At 38.5% G+C, this 16418-nt stretch overlaps 1 protein-coding gene across 2 annotated transcripts in view; it reads right to left on the reverse strand.

Moving 5' to 3' along the window:
• PTPRB (protein tyrosine phosphatase receptor type B) overlaps nt 1-16418 on the reverse strand; it is an 84967-nt gene that overhangs the window by 22254 nt on the left and 46295 nt on the right. For both annotated transcript variants that reach the window (XM_069975193.1, XM_069975204.1), the window contains 14 exons: nt 14216-14479; nt 13523-13786; nt 13181-13444; nt 11530-11802; nt 11170-11439; nt 9837-10100; nt 9000-9263; nt 8447-8728; nt 7929-8207; nt 7617-7766; nt 5743-5986; nt 1644-1750; nt 570-675; nt 30-107 (listed from right to left, as the gene is read on the reverse strand). In XM_069975193.1, coding sequence (XP_069831294.1) covers nt 30-107; nt 570-675; nt 1644-1750; nt 5743-5986; nt 7617-7766; nt 7929-8207; nt 8447-8728; nt 9000-9263; nt 9837-10100; nt 11170-11439; nt 11530-11802; nt 13181-13444; nt 13523-13786; nt 14216-14479 — 3109 coding nt within the window. The remainder of the gene's footprint in view (nt 1-29; nt 108-569; nt 676-1643; nt 1751-5742; nt 5987-7616; nt 7767-7928; nt 8208-8446; nt 8729-8999; nt 9264-9836; nt 10101-11169; nt 11440-11529; nt 11803-13180; nt 13445-13522; nt 13787-14215; nt 14480-16418) is intronic.

Genomic DNA, 16418 nt, shown 5'->3' on the forward strand with positions numbered 1-16418 from the left:
GGAAAAAGAATTGTATGCATGCTTCTTACCCTTTATGATTCATGTTTACTAGTACAGATGAGGGCATTTCTCTATGCGATTGTGCTCTGATTTGACCCTGATCATAGCTGGAATACAAAAGACACATTGTACTTGGCGTACTCATGACATATATGACATGTTATGTATGGGGGAATACACAGTGAAGATGAAACCACTGAACAGATAAAGAGTAAAGTATGAATCACAGAGGCCCATATTTATCAAAGTGTGTAAAATAGAAACTGGTGTGAACTGGTACAGCAACAAATCACGGCTCAGTGTTTAACGCTGGTAAAATGAAGGCTGAGCTGTGATTGGTTGCTATGGGCAGTTTACAGCCATTTCTATTTTGCACAATTTGATAAATCTGGACCATAGTGTAACCCCTGATGTGGGTAATGATTCACTACTGGAGAGCTTAGATCTGGTCATGATTTCCCTTTAATGCAAAAGTTTGCCACTGTACACAGTTCGCTATTCTACAAAAGCCACAATGCATATACATATTGTAGAAGCAGATTTTAATAATATAATGTATGAATACTTACACTCTCCTGCATTTCTGGCGGCAAATCAGTAAAGCTGTAACTCCAATCAGGACAACAATGAGGAATAAACCGGCACTGACACCTTCAATCACTCCTACTAGAGGCTCTGCCGAATCATATAAGAGCAGAAGAGCAGAAAAATGATTATTACAACATAGTTTTGCTATAAACCTGATATATTCCAGAAAGTACTGTGTAAGATGTTAAACATATATAAGAATACATTCAATGGGTGCCATGACAGATGCTATCCATTGGACATTTCTTGCCCACTTGTTGCCCATAAGCTCCCACGTTAAATTTAACATATATGTTTTTTACCGAAAGCCTGTGAAAAATGCCATCCATTTTACTTTAGGTTCCAATGTTTAAAAAAACAAACCCAAAAACATGTGTTATATATTGTTTTTTTTTTTTATTAGATAGCATGACGTTCAGTTAAAGAAAGGTTACGTGAAACAAGTATATAACACCAATATCTTGACAGCATTACAGTATATTGCTATATTCTAAGTAATCAAAGCATAATATCTAAATGATCGAAAACTAATATCTAGTCATAGGACAGCATTTGTACGGGTATGTTCACACATAGCAGATTTGTTTTGCAAGGATTTCTGTAATTGTTCTATCCTGAAGAGGGCTTGCTTTAATTCAACCTTGCTGAAACAGCCCCAGTGAGATGTACTATATAGATTTTTTATCATGTTTTAAAGCAGGAGAAGCTGAATAGATTGATATATAGTTTTTTGGGTAAAGTTCTAGGATAATGTGTCCTTTATTCAAGTAAATATCTTCTTCTGGGCTTAAGTCAAGTGGGAGGTCCTAATCATTGATTGACAGACACAGATAGTTGTCATTCATTGAGCATGATCACATATATGACTACTTAGGCCAAAATGAGCAGAGATGTACATAAATAAATGATACAAAACAATATGTAAATCTGCTCAGCTTCCTTTGTCTATAACATGCAGGCTGCAGAATAGTCTGCACTTCCATTGTGACAAGTTCCCTCTAATTAGTAAAACAACAAATGCTCTGGAAAGGTTACGGCACATGACATACTCTCACCTGCTTCTGTTGTGATTGGCAAGGAGAAAAACGTGTCGGCAAACAAGGGATCTGAAAATTCTTTGACATCTTCCAAAACCAACTGTGTAAAAGCTCTTATGCTAATCCTAAAAAAAAAAGAATTAAGGTCCAAGGTAAGTATGGTATGTGATAGCATACTGAATGTTTTGAAGTGAAACTAGTAATACCATTTTAGGGTGGGCTCACACATACCGCAATCGCAGTGGATTTCAGTGAAAAACGCATCGATTCCCAGTACTGTCAGTTTGATTAGGTTTCCATACTTGCAGCAGAATTTTCATTCCACTATAAATACTGTATGTCAAGCCCCATCCCCCTTTACCTGCTGCGGCCCAGTAAATAATTTAACTATCTGCACTCTGGTGTGCTTCTGTGGCTCCCTGACATCCCTGTCAGCCAATGAGTGCGCTGTCCCGCCACACCCACTGATTGGCTACCCTTAAAGCAAAATTCCCTAGATTTACATATGGCAGTTTTTTGGAAAACTGCCAATGCAGTTTTTGTGCTAAAACCAGAAAAGTATCATACAGAAAAGAGAAGTACAAGTCCTCACTTTATATTTTCCATCTCATTTGAATCCAAAACTACTGTGGCAGTTTCCCCCAAAAAAACTCCTAGTTGTGAAACCAGCAATAGAAAATCAACTAAAATGAAAGACAAATAGGAATACAACAATACCCCCATTGCTGGCACCAACATGGATGTCTACAACAAGCAGATGTTCATGCTTCTTGTTCAAGCGATGTAACAATACATTTTACCACTATCTTTGTGTATTATAAAAGAGGCAAAGTTGAATAATACAGCATAAAACTTAAAGAGGTTTTCCAGGATTTTTACGTTTTTTCAAAAATCATCTAGCATTATTGCCTAAGTCAAGACAAACCTCCCCATATACATTTTTCTTCTCTATCAGCTTCTCTTGAGATGAAAAAGCTCTTTTTATATCTTGTATTGTTTGTTTACAAGCTGCTCTGTCTGTTTACATATGCAGCACACCCAGTGGCCAGAGTTGGAATTGCAGTATATAACAAGGGAATCAAATACCACATGTGCTGCAGCCTCAGGCCAGGTTCACACTATGTAAAAACAACGTCCGTATTTCATAACAATGGCCGTAGTTGTTATGAAATGCGAGCATTGTTTTTACATAGTGTGAACCTGGCCTAGGCATAGAATTAGATCTATTTTTTTTTGGACTATTTTACTCCTGCTTCCACAGCCTCTGCCTATGGTGCAATGGTAAGTGTCAGGATTACTGTGCTCACTGAAGGGTTCTGGTCTGGTGACAGAGTTTGATTTTATTTTTTTCCCCCCGTCTTAGGGCCCGTTAACACAGATTAAGAAGGGCGGAATTGTCCGCCGCAGAATGCCGCCAGCCTCCGTGTCATAATGACGCTCTATGGGAGGCGCACGCCGCTCCTCTCCCCGCGCTGAAGAATGAACATGTTCATTCTTCAGCGCCAAGAAATACAGGGCGCACCTCCCATAGAGCGTCATTATGACACGGAGGCTGGCGACAATTCCGCCGTTCTTACTCTGTGTTAACGGACCCTTATTTTCCAGTGATGGCTTGTGCTAAGCATTATGGTGATTGTATTTTCTCTGCAAACAAGAAACACTGAGGTATTATACAAATATGATGAATTTTCAAAGAAAATAAAGCTCCACTGGCAATACCTATTGACTCTATACCTTCTAAAACTGCCCTGGATATCTGTATACATGTATTACCTAACCAAGTCTATAAATAAATAATAAAAACAAATCTATTTGCAATAATAATAATAACAATAACAATAATAATAATAATAATAATAATAATAATAATACATGTATTATTATGATTATTATTAATACATTTATTATTATTATTATTATTATTATTATTATTATTATTATTATTATTATTGCAAATAGATTTGGTTTTATTATTTATTTATAGACTTGGTTGGGTAATACATGTATACAGATATCCAGGGCAGTTTTAGAAGGTATAGAGTCAATAGGTATTGCCAGTGGAGCTTTATTTTCTTTGAAAATTCATCATGTTTGTATAATACCTCAGTGTTTCTTGTTTGCAGAGGAAATACAATCACTATAATATTTAGCACAAGCCATCACTGGAAAATAAGATGGAAAAAAAAAAAATCAAATTGTGACAGCATGTGAACCCTGGTAAGTGAGCATGGTAATCCTGACACTTACCATTGCTCCACAGGCAGAGACTGGAGAAGCTGGAGGAACATAGACCAGAACAGTGTTCTGCCACACAGAGCTCCTCTCCACCCCTGTCCCAACCTCTCCTCTCCACACAGACATAGGAGGACACCAGCAGCAGCTCTATCTATAGGAAGGTTCACACTGAAATCACATGAGCCCTGTGTGTGTGTGGAGGGGGGAGGGGTGGCTTAGGACTGGGTGGAGATGAGCTCTGTGTTGTGACAGAGAGAGCTATCAGATCGGCAGCAGCACAGACACACAGCATCTCCCTCTCAGAGTGACTCTCACTGCTCCTGCTCTGGAAGGGATACAGCCTGCTGCAGCATTGTGTGATTCACTGTGGGGACGGAGAGACTGTGGATGTCTGTGCTGCCGCCCAGAGCCAATCAGAAAGCATCAACACCTGAGTCCCTCCCCCTCTCCACACACAGGACTCAGCAGCGTCTAGCTCTATCAGAGGACACATGCAGACACAGGAGTGACGTCACCGAACCGGAAACACAGACACAGACGGTCCGGGATGTGACAGGAAGTCAGAAGCTCAGGAGCAGGCAACTCACGTGACCAGCTGGGGGATCTCCTAGAGCTTACAAGTAATGTTAGGGAAGTATATTAGAAAAGGGTTAACCTTGGTTAACCCTTTCCTAATACCAAAAATCAATTTTTCCTGGAAAACCCCTTTAAGTCTGAATAATGGCATACCACCAGCTATTCTGGAAAAACAGTGACATATGCTGGAAATTGACAAAGGATATCAGAAAGAATGGTATACATCGGAGGTTTCCGAGTACATGCAAAACAACTTCAGCAACTACTACTTGTCTCCAACGTGCAATGAAAGCTGTCAGCTTCCAGCTGCTTTGCCAAATAAATGAAATGTTCCCAGTGCTGTAAAAAAGTTGCCAAACTTCTGACAACTTTTACTTCTGTTTGTTTTCTAGGTACAGTTCTGTCCAAAAACCGATAGAGTATATACCTGGTTTCAGCTAAGGGGCAGTTTATTTTACAACCTAGGGGCTGGAGGCACACGAATCTGCAGGGGACCCAAGGGAACATGCACAACATGTATAAAGGTGTCCACTTTTTATTTAATATTATAGCATTTTTATATTATAGGATTTTAATTGACCTCTATGGAATGCATTGAAGTCAAGGGAATGAAGAACGTCCAATGCACACAGTGTATTAAATGGTGGATGTTTTATGCATCAAAATAATGATCATGACAATTATTCATGTACGTCTTTTGCAAACACCAGACGTTATTTCTTAGTTGTTCACAGACAGTTTTTTCTTTTTCACCGTCCTTTCACCGTTTTTTTTACTATTAAATTTAATGAACTTTTTAATTAAAGAAACACCCAATCAGTCTACCCAGGGTGTAATAATGTACCAACAGCCGTCATTGCACTTATGGATGGCCATACAGGACAGAAAAAAAAATGGACAGGAAAAAACGTTGTAGGACATGGCCATGGGCCACCACTTACTTATGATGTGCTATTTATAATAATGTTTTCTTATGTGGCAGGGGGGCTTTGAGATAGTTTAGGCATTAGGGCCTGGTATGATTGCTGTAGCTGCACATTCTATTAAAATGAAGTGGTTTTTTTTTTACAAGCAGAAAAAAAGTAGAAAAAATGTCAGTGGACATAGGGTCATAAGAATAGGGCCAGCTCCAGACTATTGTGCCTATGTCCATGGAGCTTGCTGTTACAAACAGCCCAGTCAAGATGGTTTCCCCCATAATAAAGGGCTAAAATGAAATAACAAAGAAAAATAACAACCAGGAAATAGAAACAAATAAGATAAGAGACCATGTCTCAGTACATCAGCAAACTACATCGTGTCTAACCTGTACGATGTCTTTGGTTTCAAGGGGCCATCACAAAATGTATTTTCATTTAGATCACATTTTCCTCCCAAGTTTTCTATTTCACCTCCCAGCTTAATTTTGAAAGTTGGAATATTAAAATCAGAAGCTTCAGCACATCTGCTAGGAAAGTAGTCTGTCTGATACACTCTAATGGAGCTGTTCCGTCTATAGTCGGTATATGTTGGTAGGGGATGCACTGGCTCTGGCTTCAGATTGTCATTGCCTAAGAAAGATTGGAAAATTGTGAAACAAAGAAACTTAATATTATCTAGCATTGATGTATCCACACATGGCGTTCATTTTGTTCAATAATGCAATTTTGCCACAAAGTTGCGCAAACATGGTAAAATAACACCATTTTTTTTGTGTAGCGACATCACACCAAAAAAACATCTTTAGCACAAAATAAATGCCATGTGTGAACACAGCTTCTAGCACATAACCAATATTTAAACCAAATGTACCATAAAACGGGGACTGCTGGTGCTGCGTCACAGAGGGGAGGGGTTTCATCACATAGTGCTTTAGGCCAGGGCAGTGCCCAAGAATAGATTTTCGCGTCAAGGCCAGTCTATTAAAGTACAAATCTTAAAGCATTGTACCTGATGCTACATTCACTTGAAGGCTAAGTTTACATCAGAAAAACACTCTACAATTTGGGTATACATTGGAAAACCAGTTAAAGGGGTAGTGCGGCACTCAGAAATTATTCACAGAATAACACACATTACAAAGTTATACAACTTTGTAATGTATGTTATGTCTGTGAATCGCCCCGTTCCCCGTGTCCCACCACCCCCGCCCGTGTACCTGGAAGTGTGTGGTGCATTATACATTACCTGATCCGTGTCGAGGGCCGTCCGCCATCTTGTGCCAAACGTCATCTTCGGACGGACGGCCGAGTCGCTGCCGCCCGTCCCCCCTCCGCCGCGTCACAACTGAGCTCAGCGGGTACACGGGTGGGGGTGGTGGGACACGGGGAAGGAGGCCATTCACAGACATAACATACATTACAAAGTTTTATAACTTTGTAATGTGTGTTAGTCTGTGAATAATTCTTTACCGCCGCACTACCCCTTTAAACATGCCAATGCGTTCCACAGCATATACCGGCTAGATTTATTGATTTCAATGAAGTTAAAGGGGTATTCCCCCCAAAATTATTTTTGCATTAATACGCTGCCCACCCGTAGCTTTCCATCTTTCCAATATAAACTTATTATGGATTCTGCACAGTTTTGCTGTTATCCAGCTGCATTCACCCCCACGGATTGCATAGAATCATCAGACCTCAGTCCAACCCGACACGCTCCCTGCTCCTGGCCCTGACCCTCCGAGACGGCATCACGTGTCCTCAGTCCCAGCACAGTGAAGTGACTGAGAACACTGATGGGGTGGCTGCTGTTACAGAGGGAGACAGTGAGCTGTCACTGTCTCCCTCTCTAACAGAAGCCACCTGGTCACCCCCAGCCCAGAGCTCACCCCCTGTGTCCAGAGCCTCCCCACCGTCCAGCACTCACCCGCAGCACACAGCCCCCCGCCCCACAACCAACCGACCCCCCCAGTTACAAGTTATTGTAACTCATATTTTCAAGCATTTAACCAATTAACATCATGACATTAATGTGAATACATTTAACCTTACATTGACAGTAAAAATGGGCAGTGACAAGTGAACCGCAGCACTTAATGCATAACCCTTATTGCTATCTACAGCTGTCTCTGATCAGGGGTTTACAGTAACTTTTACTAGATGGGAAGTTATGTCTTTTTATCTTAAAGTGATAGATGTGGGCTTTCCATGGACAGTTTTGTAAAGACTAAATAGAATAACACTTTTAATATGGACTTACCATCTGCTTCTGACACAATCACAGTGAAGTATTTGACAGCTCCATTGGTGTCGCTGAACCAGCTACAATTGAAACTGAAGTGGATTGATGATTTACTAATGAGAGTATCTTTTCTATTCACTCGGACGTGAAGAGGTGGTTGAGGAGGACCTGATAAAAAAAATACAGCGGGTCAGGTATAGTAATGCTGTGCAAAATTCTGACCAGACAGGCAGAAATGTTGCCTAATTTATCATAGTGGTTTCATTAACAACAGAAAATGAAGAATTTTACCATACAGTATGCAATATTTTTTGCGCAATCGGTACTTACGATCAATCATGGTTATGGTGCTTTCTTCTACCACTTGACTTATCATGTCAGCAGAATGGACTTTAATAGATACAACATATCTCTTATGTGGTTCAAGGTGCATGATAGTAAGTGCTGACTTGTGTTTCTCAATTCTTTTGGAGTACTCTACAACATCAGATCCATTCTTTTTATATTCAATAGTGTATCCATCAAAGTCAGAGTCTGGAGGTGTCCATGAACAAGAGATGGCAGTAGAATTCTGAGGTCGACAATGAAGATGTTGTATTTTATCAGGTTCTGTAAAGAATGATTAATGAGTCTTAATTCATTTCTCTCCTATAACCTAAATAACTTGTACATTATCTTATTAATCTGAGCATGTATAAAGTCAGTGAATGAGGCAATGACATAGAAATGGATGAGGTTTTTATTGTAAATCCTAAATTATTACTCAAAATAGAAAAAATACAATAGCGTAAATTCCAGTAGACACAAAACAATCTAAGGAAATACGTTAATCTAATGGAATATCTTACTTGTTCTCACTGTTCCTGTAAGAGGCAAACTTAGAGTCTTCTTTACATTGCCACTGACACTCTTTACACTAAATTTATAGAGACGCCCAGGTCGAAGGCCAGTGATAATTCTTCCATTAGACTTGCCAATACTGTAAGGGTTAAACACCACAAGAGGGTCTGTAGGTATCCACTGCAACTCAAAGTCATCATAATCTGTCCAGTCTGGGGGGCCCAGCCAAGTTATGGACACAGAGGTATTCTTCACGTCAGTAAATGACACTGAATTGGGGGGTTGTGGAGCTGTAAAAGGTAACAGTATACTGTTAGAGGATAATTCTTAAAATATACACAGGCTGCTTGTTAGTCTAGTGCTGGACAATGCTTTCACCCATGCCATCATACATCTTGTAGAACTCAAATGCATGGGTTGAACATCATTCACCCAACTCCATTTTCCCTTCAAGAATAATAAAATCATGTGACTATGTATTCTTATGGATGTAACTTGCATGCAAAAATATAGGTGAGTCTATGGCCAAAACCAAGCTGGAAGAGCATCATGCAATAATACCTGTTCTGGCCTCTGCAGTCACTTTATTGGTTAGGTCACCACTATGGGTCACTATCACTAGCTTGTACAGACGTCCTGGAATCAAGTTTTGGAAATGTTGTTCTCTAAGGGCTTGGGCTTGTAAACGTTCTTTCTGTGTCCCATTAGGGTTATAGAGAGTCAGTTCATACATATTCACATCTCCCAGTGCTGGGGTCCATGTAAACCACAAGCTGTCAGATGTATTCCTGTTTGATACTTGCAGATTGCTCACTGGGGCTGGAACTAATAATGAAAAAAACAACAGTAATAATAAAAATTGATATCCAACCAAATTGTTCTACTGACTGGCACTATTCTAGAGAAAAATGGAGGGGAGTCTTGTGTTTTTGTCAAGGCCCCACCTAAGAACTATTTTATAGACTATTACATTGTTTATATTAGCAGCATATTACCTTCTTGTAATAGAAGATAATGAAAAGAAGAGCAATTTAGATATCAGCAGGAAACTAAGAGGTTCATAAAGCTGAATTCTTATAATACAACATTAGTTTGTTTTCATGCCAAATAAGATACAACATCCCATTGCCTTGTTGCTAGAAGTCACATAGCTTTTCCATTTCTATTGCATCATTCAGCGTAGTCTAATTTACATAGATTACTTAGTTTATGCTGCCAGTGTTGAATGTATTCAACCATAAAAATAAGTAAATTGATGCAGCCCTCAATCCATTACAGGAAAATTGAAATACTGATATTATATGTGATGTATTTCCTGCAATAGGTTTCCTATAATTACTATAACATGGGGCACAATAAAATGGTGTAGCATCAGCAGAATGATAGATTCATTGTTACCTGTTCTCCCATGGATTGAGGACTCATTTGTCAGCGATCCGCTGTGAGTTACGATAACTATTTTATAAAGGCGACCTGGCAGCAACCCTTGAAATGAGCTCTGGGTGAGACTTTGTGCACCAGGCTTCCGGTCATGCAGAGTGTTGTCCGGATTGTATAGGAAGATATCATAGGATTCCAACTCTCCCTCTGCACTTGTCCATGTGAATGACAGGCTGTCGGTGCTATTCCCTGTGATTTTTAGACCAGTCACTGCTGCTGGGACTAAAACAAAAAAGAAAAAAGTAGAACTAAAACTTGATTTGTCACTTTTTTTCCCTCAAGCTTGGCTCTGTATTGTCTCTAATGACTCTACAGACTTTGCTTATGCTGCCAAGCAGTCTGACCTTATCCCATTAATAACCATGCTTGTTTGGGCCTTTACGGCCCGCTACATTTTTTTGTTATTGCCTTTTTAAATCTAAGCAGCTATAGCTTTTTTTTCATCTTGCTTATGAAATGGTTATATAAGGCTTGTGTTATGCAGTGGTTGGATCCTCTCCAGTCAAGTGAAGCAATATGTCACCATCAATATGTTCAATATATTTTATGTAAATAATCACTGTTGGCAGACCTGAGATAGGAACTATATATTATGCTGGATTTGTGTTGTATTACAGCACACTCCTTTAAGAATTATATCCCAGTACATGTAAAGGGGTATACTCATCTGGGACACTTACGGCATATCCACAGGATACATTTCCCCTAGATGTGGGTTCCACCTTTGCAACCCCCACCTATCCTCAGATGAAGGTCGAGAAGCCAGAAACTGCAGAAACCGTCAAGTTATGCGATTTCCTTATCTAGAGGTGTTTCCTAAAATCCTAAGATACTTCATTATCTAAGACCCCAAGTTATTTCCTTATCTAGCCTCATCCTAAGACCCCAAGAAAATTTCTTATCTAGAACTACCACAAGACCCTATGATATTTCCTTATGTAGACTCATCAGAAAAACCTTATGATATTTCCTTATGAAGACGTATCACAAGACCCTATAATATTTCCTTATGTAGACTTATCACAAGACGCTATGATGCTTTCTTATTTTAGTCTAACTATAAAATTCCACCAGTCAGTACCAGAGTACCAGATTACTAGAAGATGTGACATAATATTGCACACCAATGGTCCAGCAAAAGATACCCTCATTTAGAGCTGACTTTGGGACTTTCATTTGCCCCAAGGGTTTCTTGCGTATAACCCTCAAGATGTTTTCTCATTTTAATCCAATCACAATCTTTTTTTTAGTCGTAGGTGCTTAGATTTTGCTCTGTTGCCATTTCTGTTACCTGTTTGTCCTTCGGTTTCTGCCACTTTGCTGAATAGGCTACTGCTGACTGTAAACACCTGGATCTTGTATTTTTTTCCTGGGACCAGAGCTTCAAACTTGTGTGATTTTGTGGTTGCCGACACAGACTTATTAGTTATTAAAACTCCTTGGTCAGTAAGAAGAAGAAGGTCATATCTGTCTGCAATGCCTGGTGCACTTTGCCAGTTGACCACCAGTAGATGACTGTTGTATTCATTATCAGCCCACAGCTTTTGAACTGTTGACGGCACTGGAAGATAAACAGCCATATTAGACTAAGGATAATTAAACACTCAATAATTTATTTACTACATTTTTAACTCTTGAACTAAAGTCATACTTGTTCGTCCAAAAGATGTAATGTTTCTGCTCAAACTTCCACTGTTGGTCTGCACTACAACCTTGTACTGCTCCCCTGGAACCAGGTTATTGAAGGTGTGTTCATAATGTTCATAGATGTTCTTAGATATAGTCAGAGATTCTATCACATAGTTCTGACGTAAAATTGTTACCATGTATGAATCCACATCTCCTCCACCAGATGTCCATTTCACGATAAGACTGTTAGTCATTCCATTTGGGGAAATGTGGATGTTTTTAGCAGCACTAGGAACTAATAAAGAAAAAATAAGACATCGGTTTAACATCTATGACTATTTACATGATACAGCCTGCACTTCTGTTACCATTAGACATGCATAATGTTTACATTTTTTTCTCTTTGATCTTGTGTACTTATACCTAGTGCTCTCTAATTAGCTGAAATTGTTCCCTGTTACTTTATATGTGGGATTCAAGAATCATTGTAAAATGGATTATCCATAAATGGTATTAGGAACTGTGTAAGAGCAAAATAAAACCACTGCTTCAACCTTTTGCTGTATTCACATGTAATGAAAAGCTTTATTACGCACACAAACAAATAAACAAGTATATACATATGTACCTGTTATGTCCCTGCCTACCAGCTAGAGTATGCCCCCCTGGTATGGGCATCCCCACGCTGCCGTTGTCAAGGGGCTATCCCTACGCTGAAGACATGGAAATACAAGAATGATTGACAGAAAATACTGTAAATATCTATAGCTGGATACGTATCGGAAGTAAACTGTAGGCACAGTTAGCATGTAGATTACCTTGCTTTCACGTTTACATATAATAATTAAACAGCTTCGTCGTATAAGAGATCCTGATATAAGAGGCGTGAGCCAGAAATCCAACAACAATATTATATCACCCTATTTTTCAGTATTAGAAATTTGTTATTAGGAACTGTAAATAGTTTGTAAGGGGAACTATCAGCAGGTTAGACGAATATAACGTGCTGATAGCTCCCTATTTGTGCAGGAGATCCTTGGGGACGTTATGGTGCAGTTAGTAGTTAGCTCCACGGTCTGGTAGGACCCTTACAAGCACTGGGGCACCGTTAGGAGCACTGCCCAGCTCCTGGGCGTCCTGCCCCTTTGTTAATGATAAGCAATACAGCGAGCTGGCTGGGGGCAGGCCAGATCGTCAATATAGGGGCGCAGCAGTGATTCTTGAAGTCTTACTGGACTGAAGCAAATGTCTAACTGCACCGGAATGGCAGAGAGGATCAAGGTAAAAGACATACCATCATCCTAGGCTTCTCCTGCACAATGGGCACATATCAGCAGGTTAGAGTCATCTAGATTCATCATACAAGAGAGGTTTTCCTGCTCTGCTTTCTTTTGGTCAGAGAACTACATGAAAGAACAGCTACTGTTCTGGAGGACTCAACCATGACCCCCCCCCCCCATGCATTTCAGCAGGTGCTTGTAATACAGTATTTCCTCTTCAGTGTTGATTCACCTGATGTTTGCATGCACCTGCAGCTTTTACTAGCAATAGTACCACATACTGGATGTTTTTTTTTTTGTTTATGGGATATCGCCTTTAAGCTTTGGCTCCATCTTTTATTTACTACATGCCATATAAACGTTACTATGCAATAAAACTTAGTAGATTCTTACCTGTTAGCCCTTCTACAAATGTTGATCTCTGTGCATCACCACTGAACGTCAAGACCACAATCTTGTAAAGGCGACCAGGAGTGAGGGAAGTGAAGTGGTATTCAGAAGCTATGTTACTTAATGTGATCAGCGGGAGGACACTCATATCATTGTATAGTAGCTGTATCTCATAGTGATCAACATCTCCATTGACTCTTGACCATGTAACATAGAGCTCCTCGCTGCCTCTTCTTGCAAGTGTCAGCTTCTTTACTGCTTCTGGGACTAATAAAAGACAGACATGTTTAGGTCATGGAATATTAATGTAGAAAATATAAAAGGAGAATGCAACATGGCACTTACAGGTTCTGCCACTGGTCATGGCACTGGTCTCATATTTTCCACTTTCAGTGCTTACAGTTATAGTGTACAGTCGACCCGGCACTAGATTGGAGAAGACACATTCATTTTGCATCTTGTTGACTGCTGTAGTGTTTACAAAGTTATTGTTGTTCTTAATGGTCACTTTATACTGGTCAAAGTCTCCAACAGCATGAAGCCAGGACACTTTTAGGTAGTCACTTCTTCCTGCATTGCTTACTGTTAGCCCTTGTACAGCAGAGGGAACTGGGAAATAAAGGGATATTGTTTAACATACATAAAATAAGAGAAACAGATAGATGGACAGACAGACAAACATGTAGATAGATAAATAGATGATTGATTGATAGATAAACATGTAGATAGATAGATAGATGTATAGATAGATAGAGGATAGATAGATAAATAGACGTAGATAGATAGGAGATAGATAGGTAGAGGTGTAGATAGATAGACGGATAGAAAACAGATATGTAGATAGATAGATAGATAGATAACAGATAGACATGTAGACAGATAAATATGAGATAAATAAACATGTAGATAGATAGAAAGATAGATATGAGATAGATAGATTTACAGACAAATAGATAAAAGATAGATAGATAGATAGATAGATAGATAGATAGATAGATAGATAGATAGACATGCAGATAGATGGATATTGATTTGTACCTGTCCACTCTTGGCTGAAGGAATAGTTTTCAAACTTTCCACTTCGTGTTGTTACGGTCACATTGTATAATCTTCCAGGTGTTAAAGCGCTGAAGGAACATTCATGGATCGATTTGGAGAGTATGACGGGTGGAAGGATATTCCCATTATGGGATAAGGTTACTACATATGTATCTACATCTCCAATAGCCTGAAGCCAAGATATGCGTAAGTAGTCACTCTGACCATTGTTACTGACTATAATGCCACTTACACTGGATGGTACTGAAATACAAGTTAACGAAACACATTTTTAACTTTCACTAGCAATAACAATAAGAAACAACACAGTTAGAAAGTGACATGTATATTTATTCAAGATGAGACTGTGGGTTCATAAATTGTTACACAAAATACCTGTTCCCCTTTGTCTATCAGCTTTTTAATAGTGAACAGGAAGGATCTGGATACATTATAAAAATTAAATACTTATTCAAATAGTAATATGATGGTACAGCTTTCACTGACATAAGTTCGCATGCATGTAGTCACAGATCCAGTGACCCCAATAGACACAATGAAAGCCAAAAGTGTCTAATTTTGGTCTCCATTTGGGAGATATGCAGTGGGGTCTGCTGGATGTTTGGACCTCCTCCCTATTTCACTGAGCCAGATCCTTAAAAAGTATACCATATAATATACATGTTTATACCGTTGCAATATATGTCTGAAAGATACCAGATATACATTGGGGACAACCCAACTACATTTATGTCTCACAGATCACACTATTACATGTTCAAGTTTCCTTGTGGGCCTAATAGCATAAAACAATGCCAGATTTTTTTTCTATTCACCTGCATCCAAAAAAGTAGCTAGAAAGTCTTATGAACACCAAAAAAAAAAGTAAAAATCATCCTGTAAAATATAAGCTCATAGTTCTCTGTTGCAGGTTTAATTGCTTTAGGTCTTACTACCGATCTGCATTACTTTTGTTTTTTACTGACAAGTACTAGAACTGTAGCTTTAGGTATAAGAACATACATTTATTTTTATCATTGCACTATAGTAGCAATTGTTTGCATTTGCAAGTTCTCTTTGTTTTGCAATACTGCTGTGTCTGTAGTTCTTTCTCAAGGTTATGAAGTGTCTTTTTATACATTCATAGTACATGACAGTATGTGTAATAAATAAAGATGATTAAATTATATACAAGTTCTGTATTTAATATTGGTGTAGCTGTTTTTGTAAGATATGATTAATGGCATATATATATATATATATATATATATATATTTTTTTATTTTTTTATTTTTTTTTCTTTTGACATAGGATAGCTACAGTAGTAGTAAAACTAAAAATAATTAAATACAATACAAAAATATCTATCTATGTATATTCTATGGTATCGACCCAGATAGTACATTTATGAGGTTATCAGACCATACTAGGTATACATTTAAAAAGCATAAAAGAAAAATGGAGGAATTGCAGTTTATTTTCATTCCTTTTTAAATAAAGTGAATAAAAGTTTACCAATTAAAGATATGTATCCCATAATAGTTCTATTAAAAAGTAAAACTCATTCATAACAACCAGTTATGAAAAATAAAGTAATGTAATGTGGCAATTAATAAAAAAAACGGGCTGGTCACTAAGGGGTTAAAATATGATGAAAAGCAATCACCTGAGCCCTCTGGTGGCTGTATGTAGAACCTTATTATATAACACTGCCTGTGGGTAAGACTGCACGTTATCACTTCTGAGTATGATGCTGTCAGATCCACAGGCTATTGTTCGAAAGTATTTCACTATGTTCCTTAAGTACAGGACACAATCACTTCAGGAAGGAAACTGCCTGATTAAGTTCACATAAGTATCAACCTTACAAATTTGCTGATCTTGTGTAATTAAACATTCCTTCTTGTCCTGACTCTAATTTCCTGCTTATACTCTTTTCTTTTTAATCTGTATCCTTTCTCCTCCCCAAAGATCTTCAGTACAATTTGTAATTTTTCTTGGTTATGATTTCTTTATCTGTCTTTATCTCTTTTATTGGTATTTCCAGTTTTGTGTAATTCCCATTGCTTTGGATTTACCACCTTGACACCCTGTTGTATCCTATATATCATGTGGCTTCTAGTTTGAGGGAATTCTAAATAAACTTTAAACAGCAACAGCTATTATTATGAATAGCACCATAACCTACAATACAACCTGAAAA

The sequence above is a fragment of the Dendropsophus ebraccatus genome, chromosome 1 (assembly GCF_027789765.1).
Source record: "Dendropsophus ebraccatus isolate aDenEbr1 chromosome 1, aDenEbr1.pat, whole genome shotgun sequence".
Taxonomy (NCBI): domain Eukaryota; kingdom Metazoa; phylum Chordata; class Amphibia; order Anura; family Hylidae; genus Dendropsophus; species Dendropsophus ebraccatus.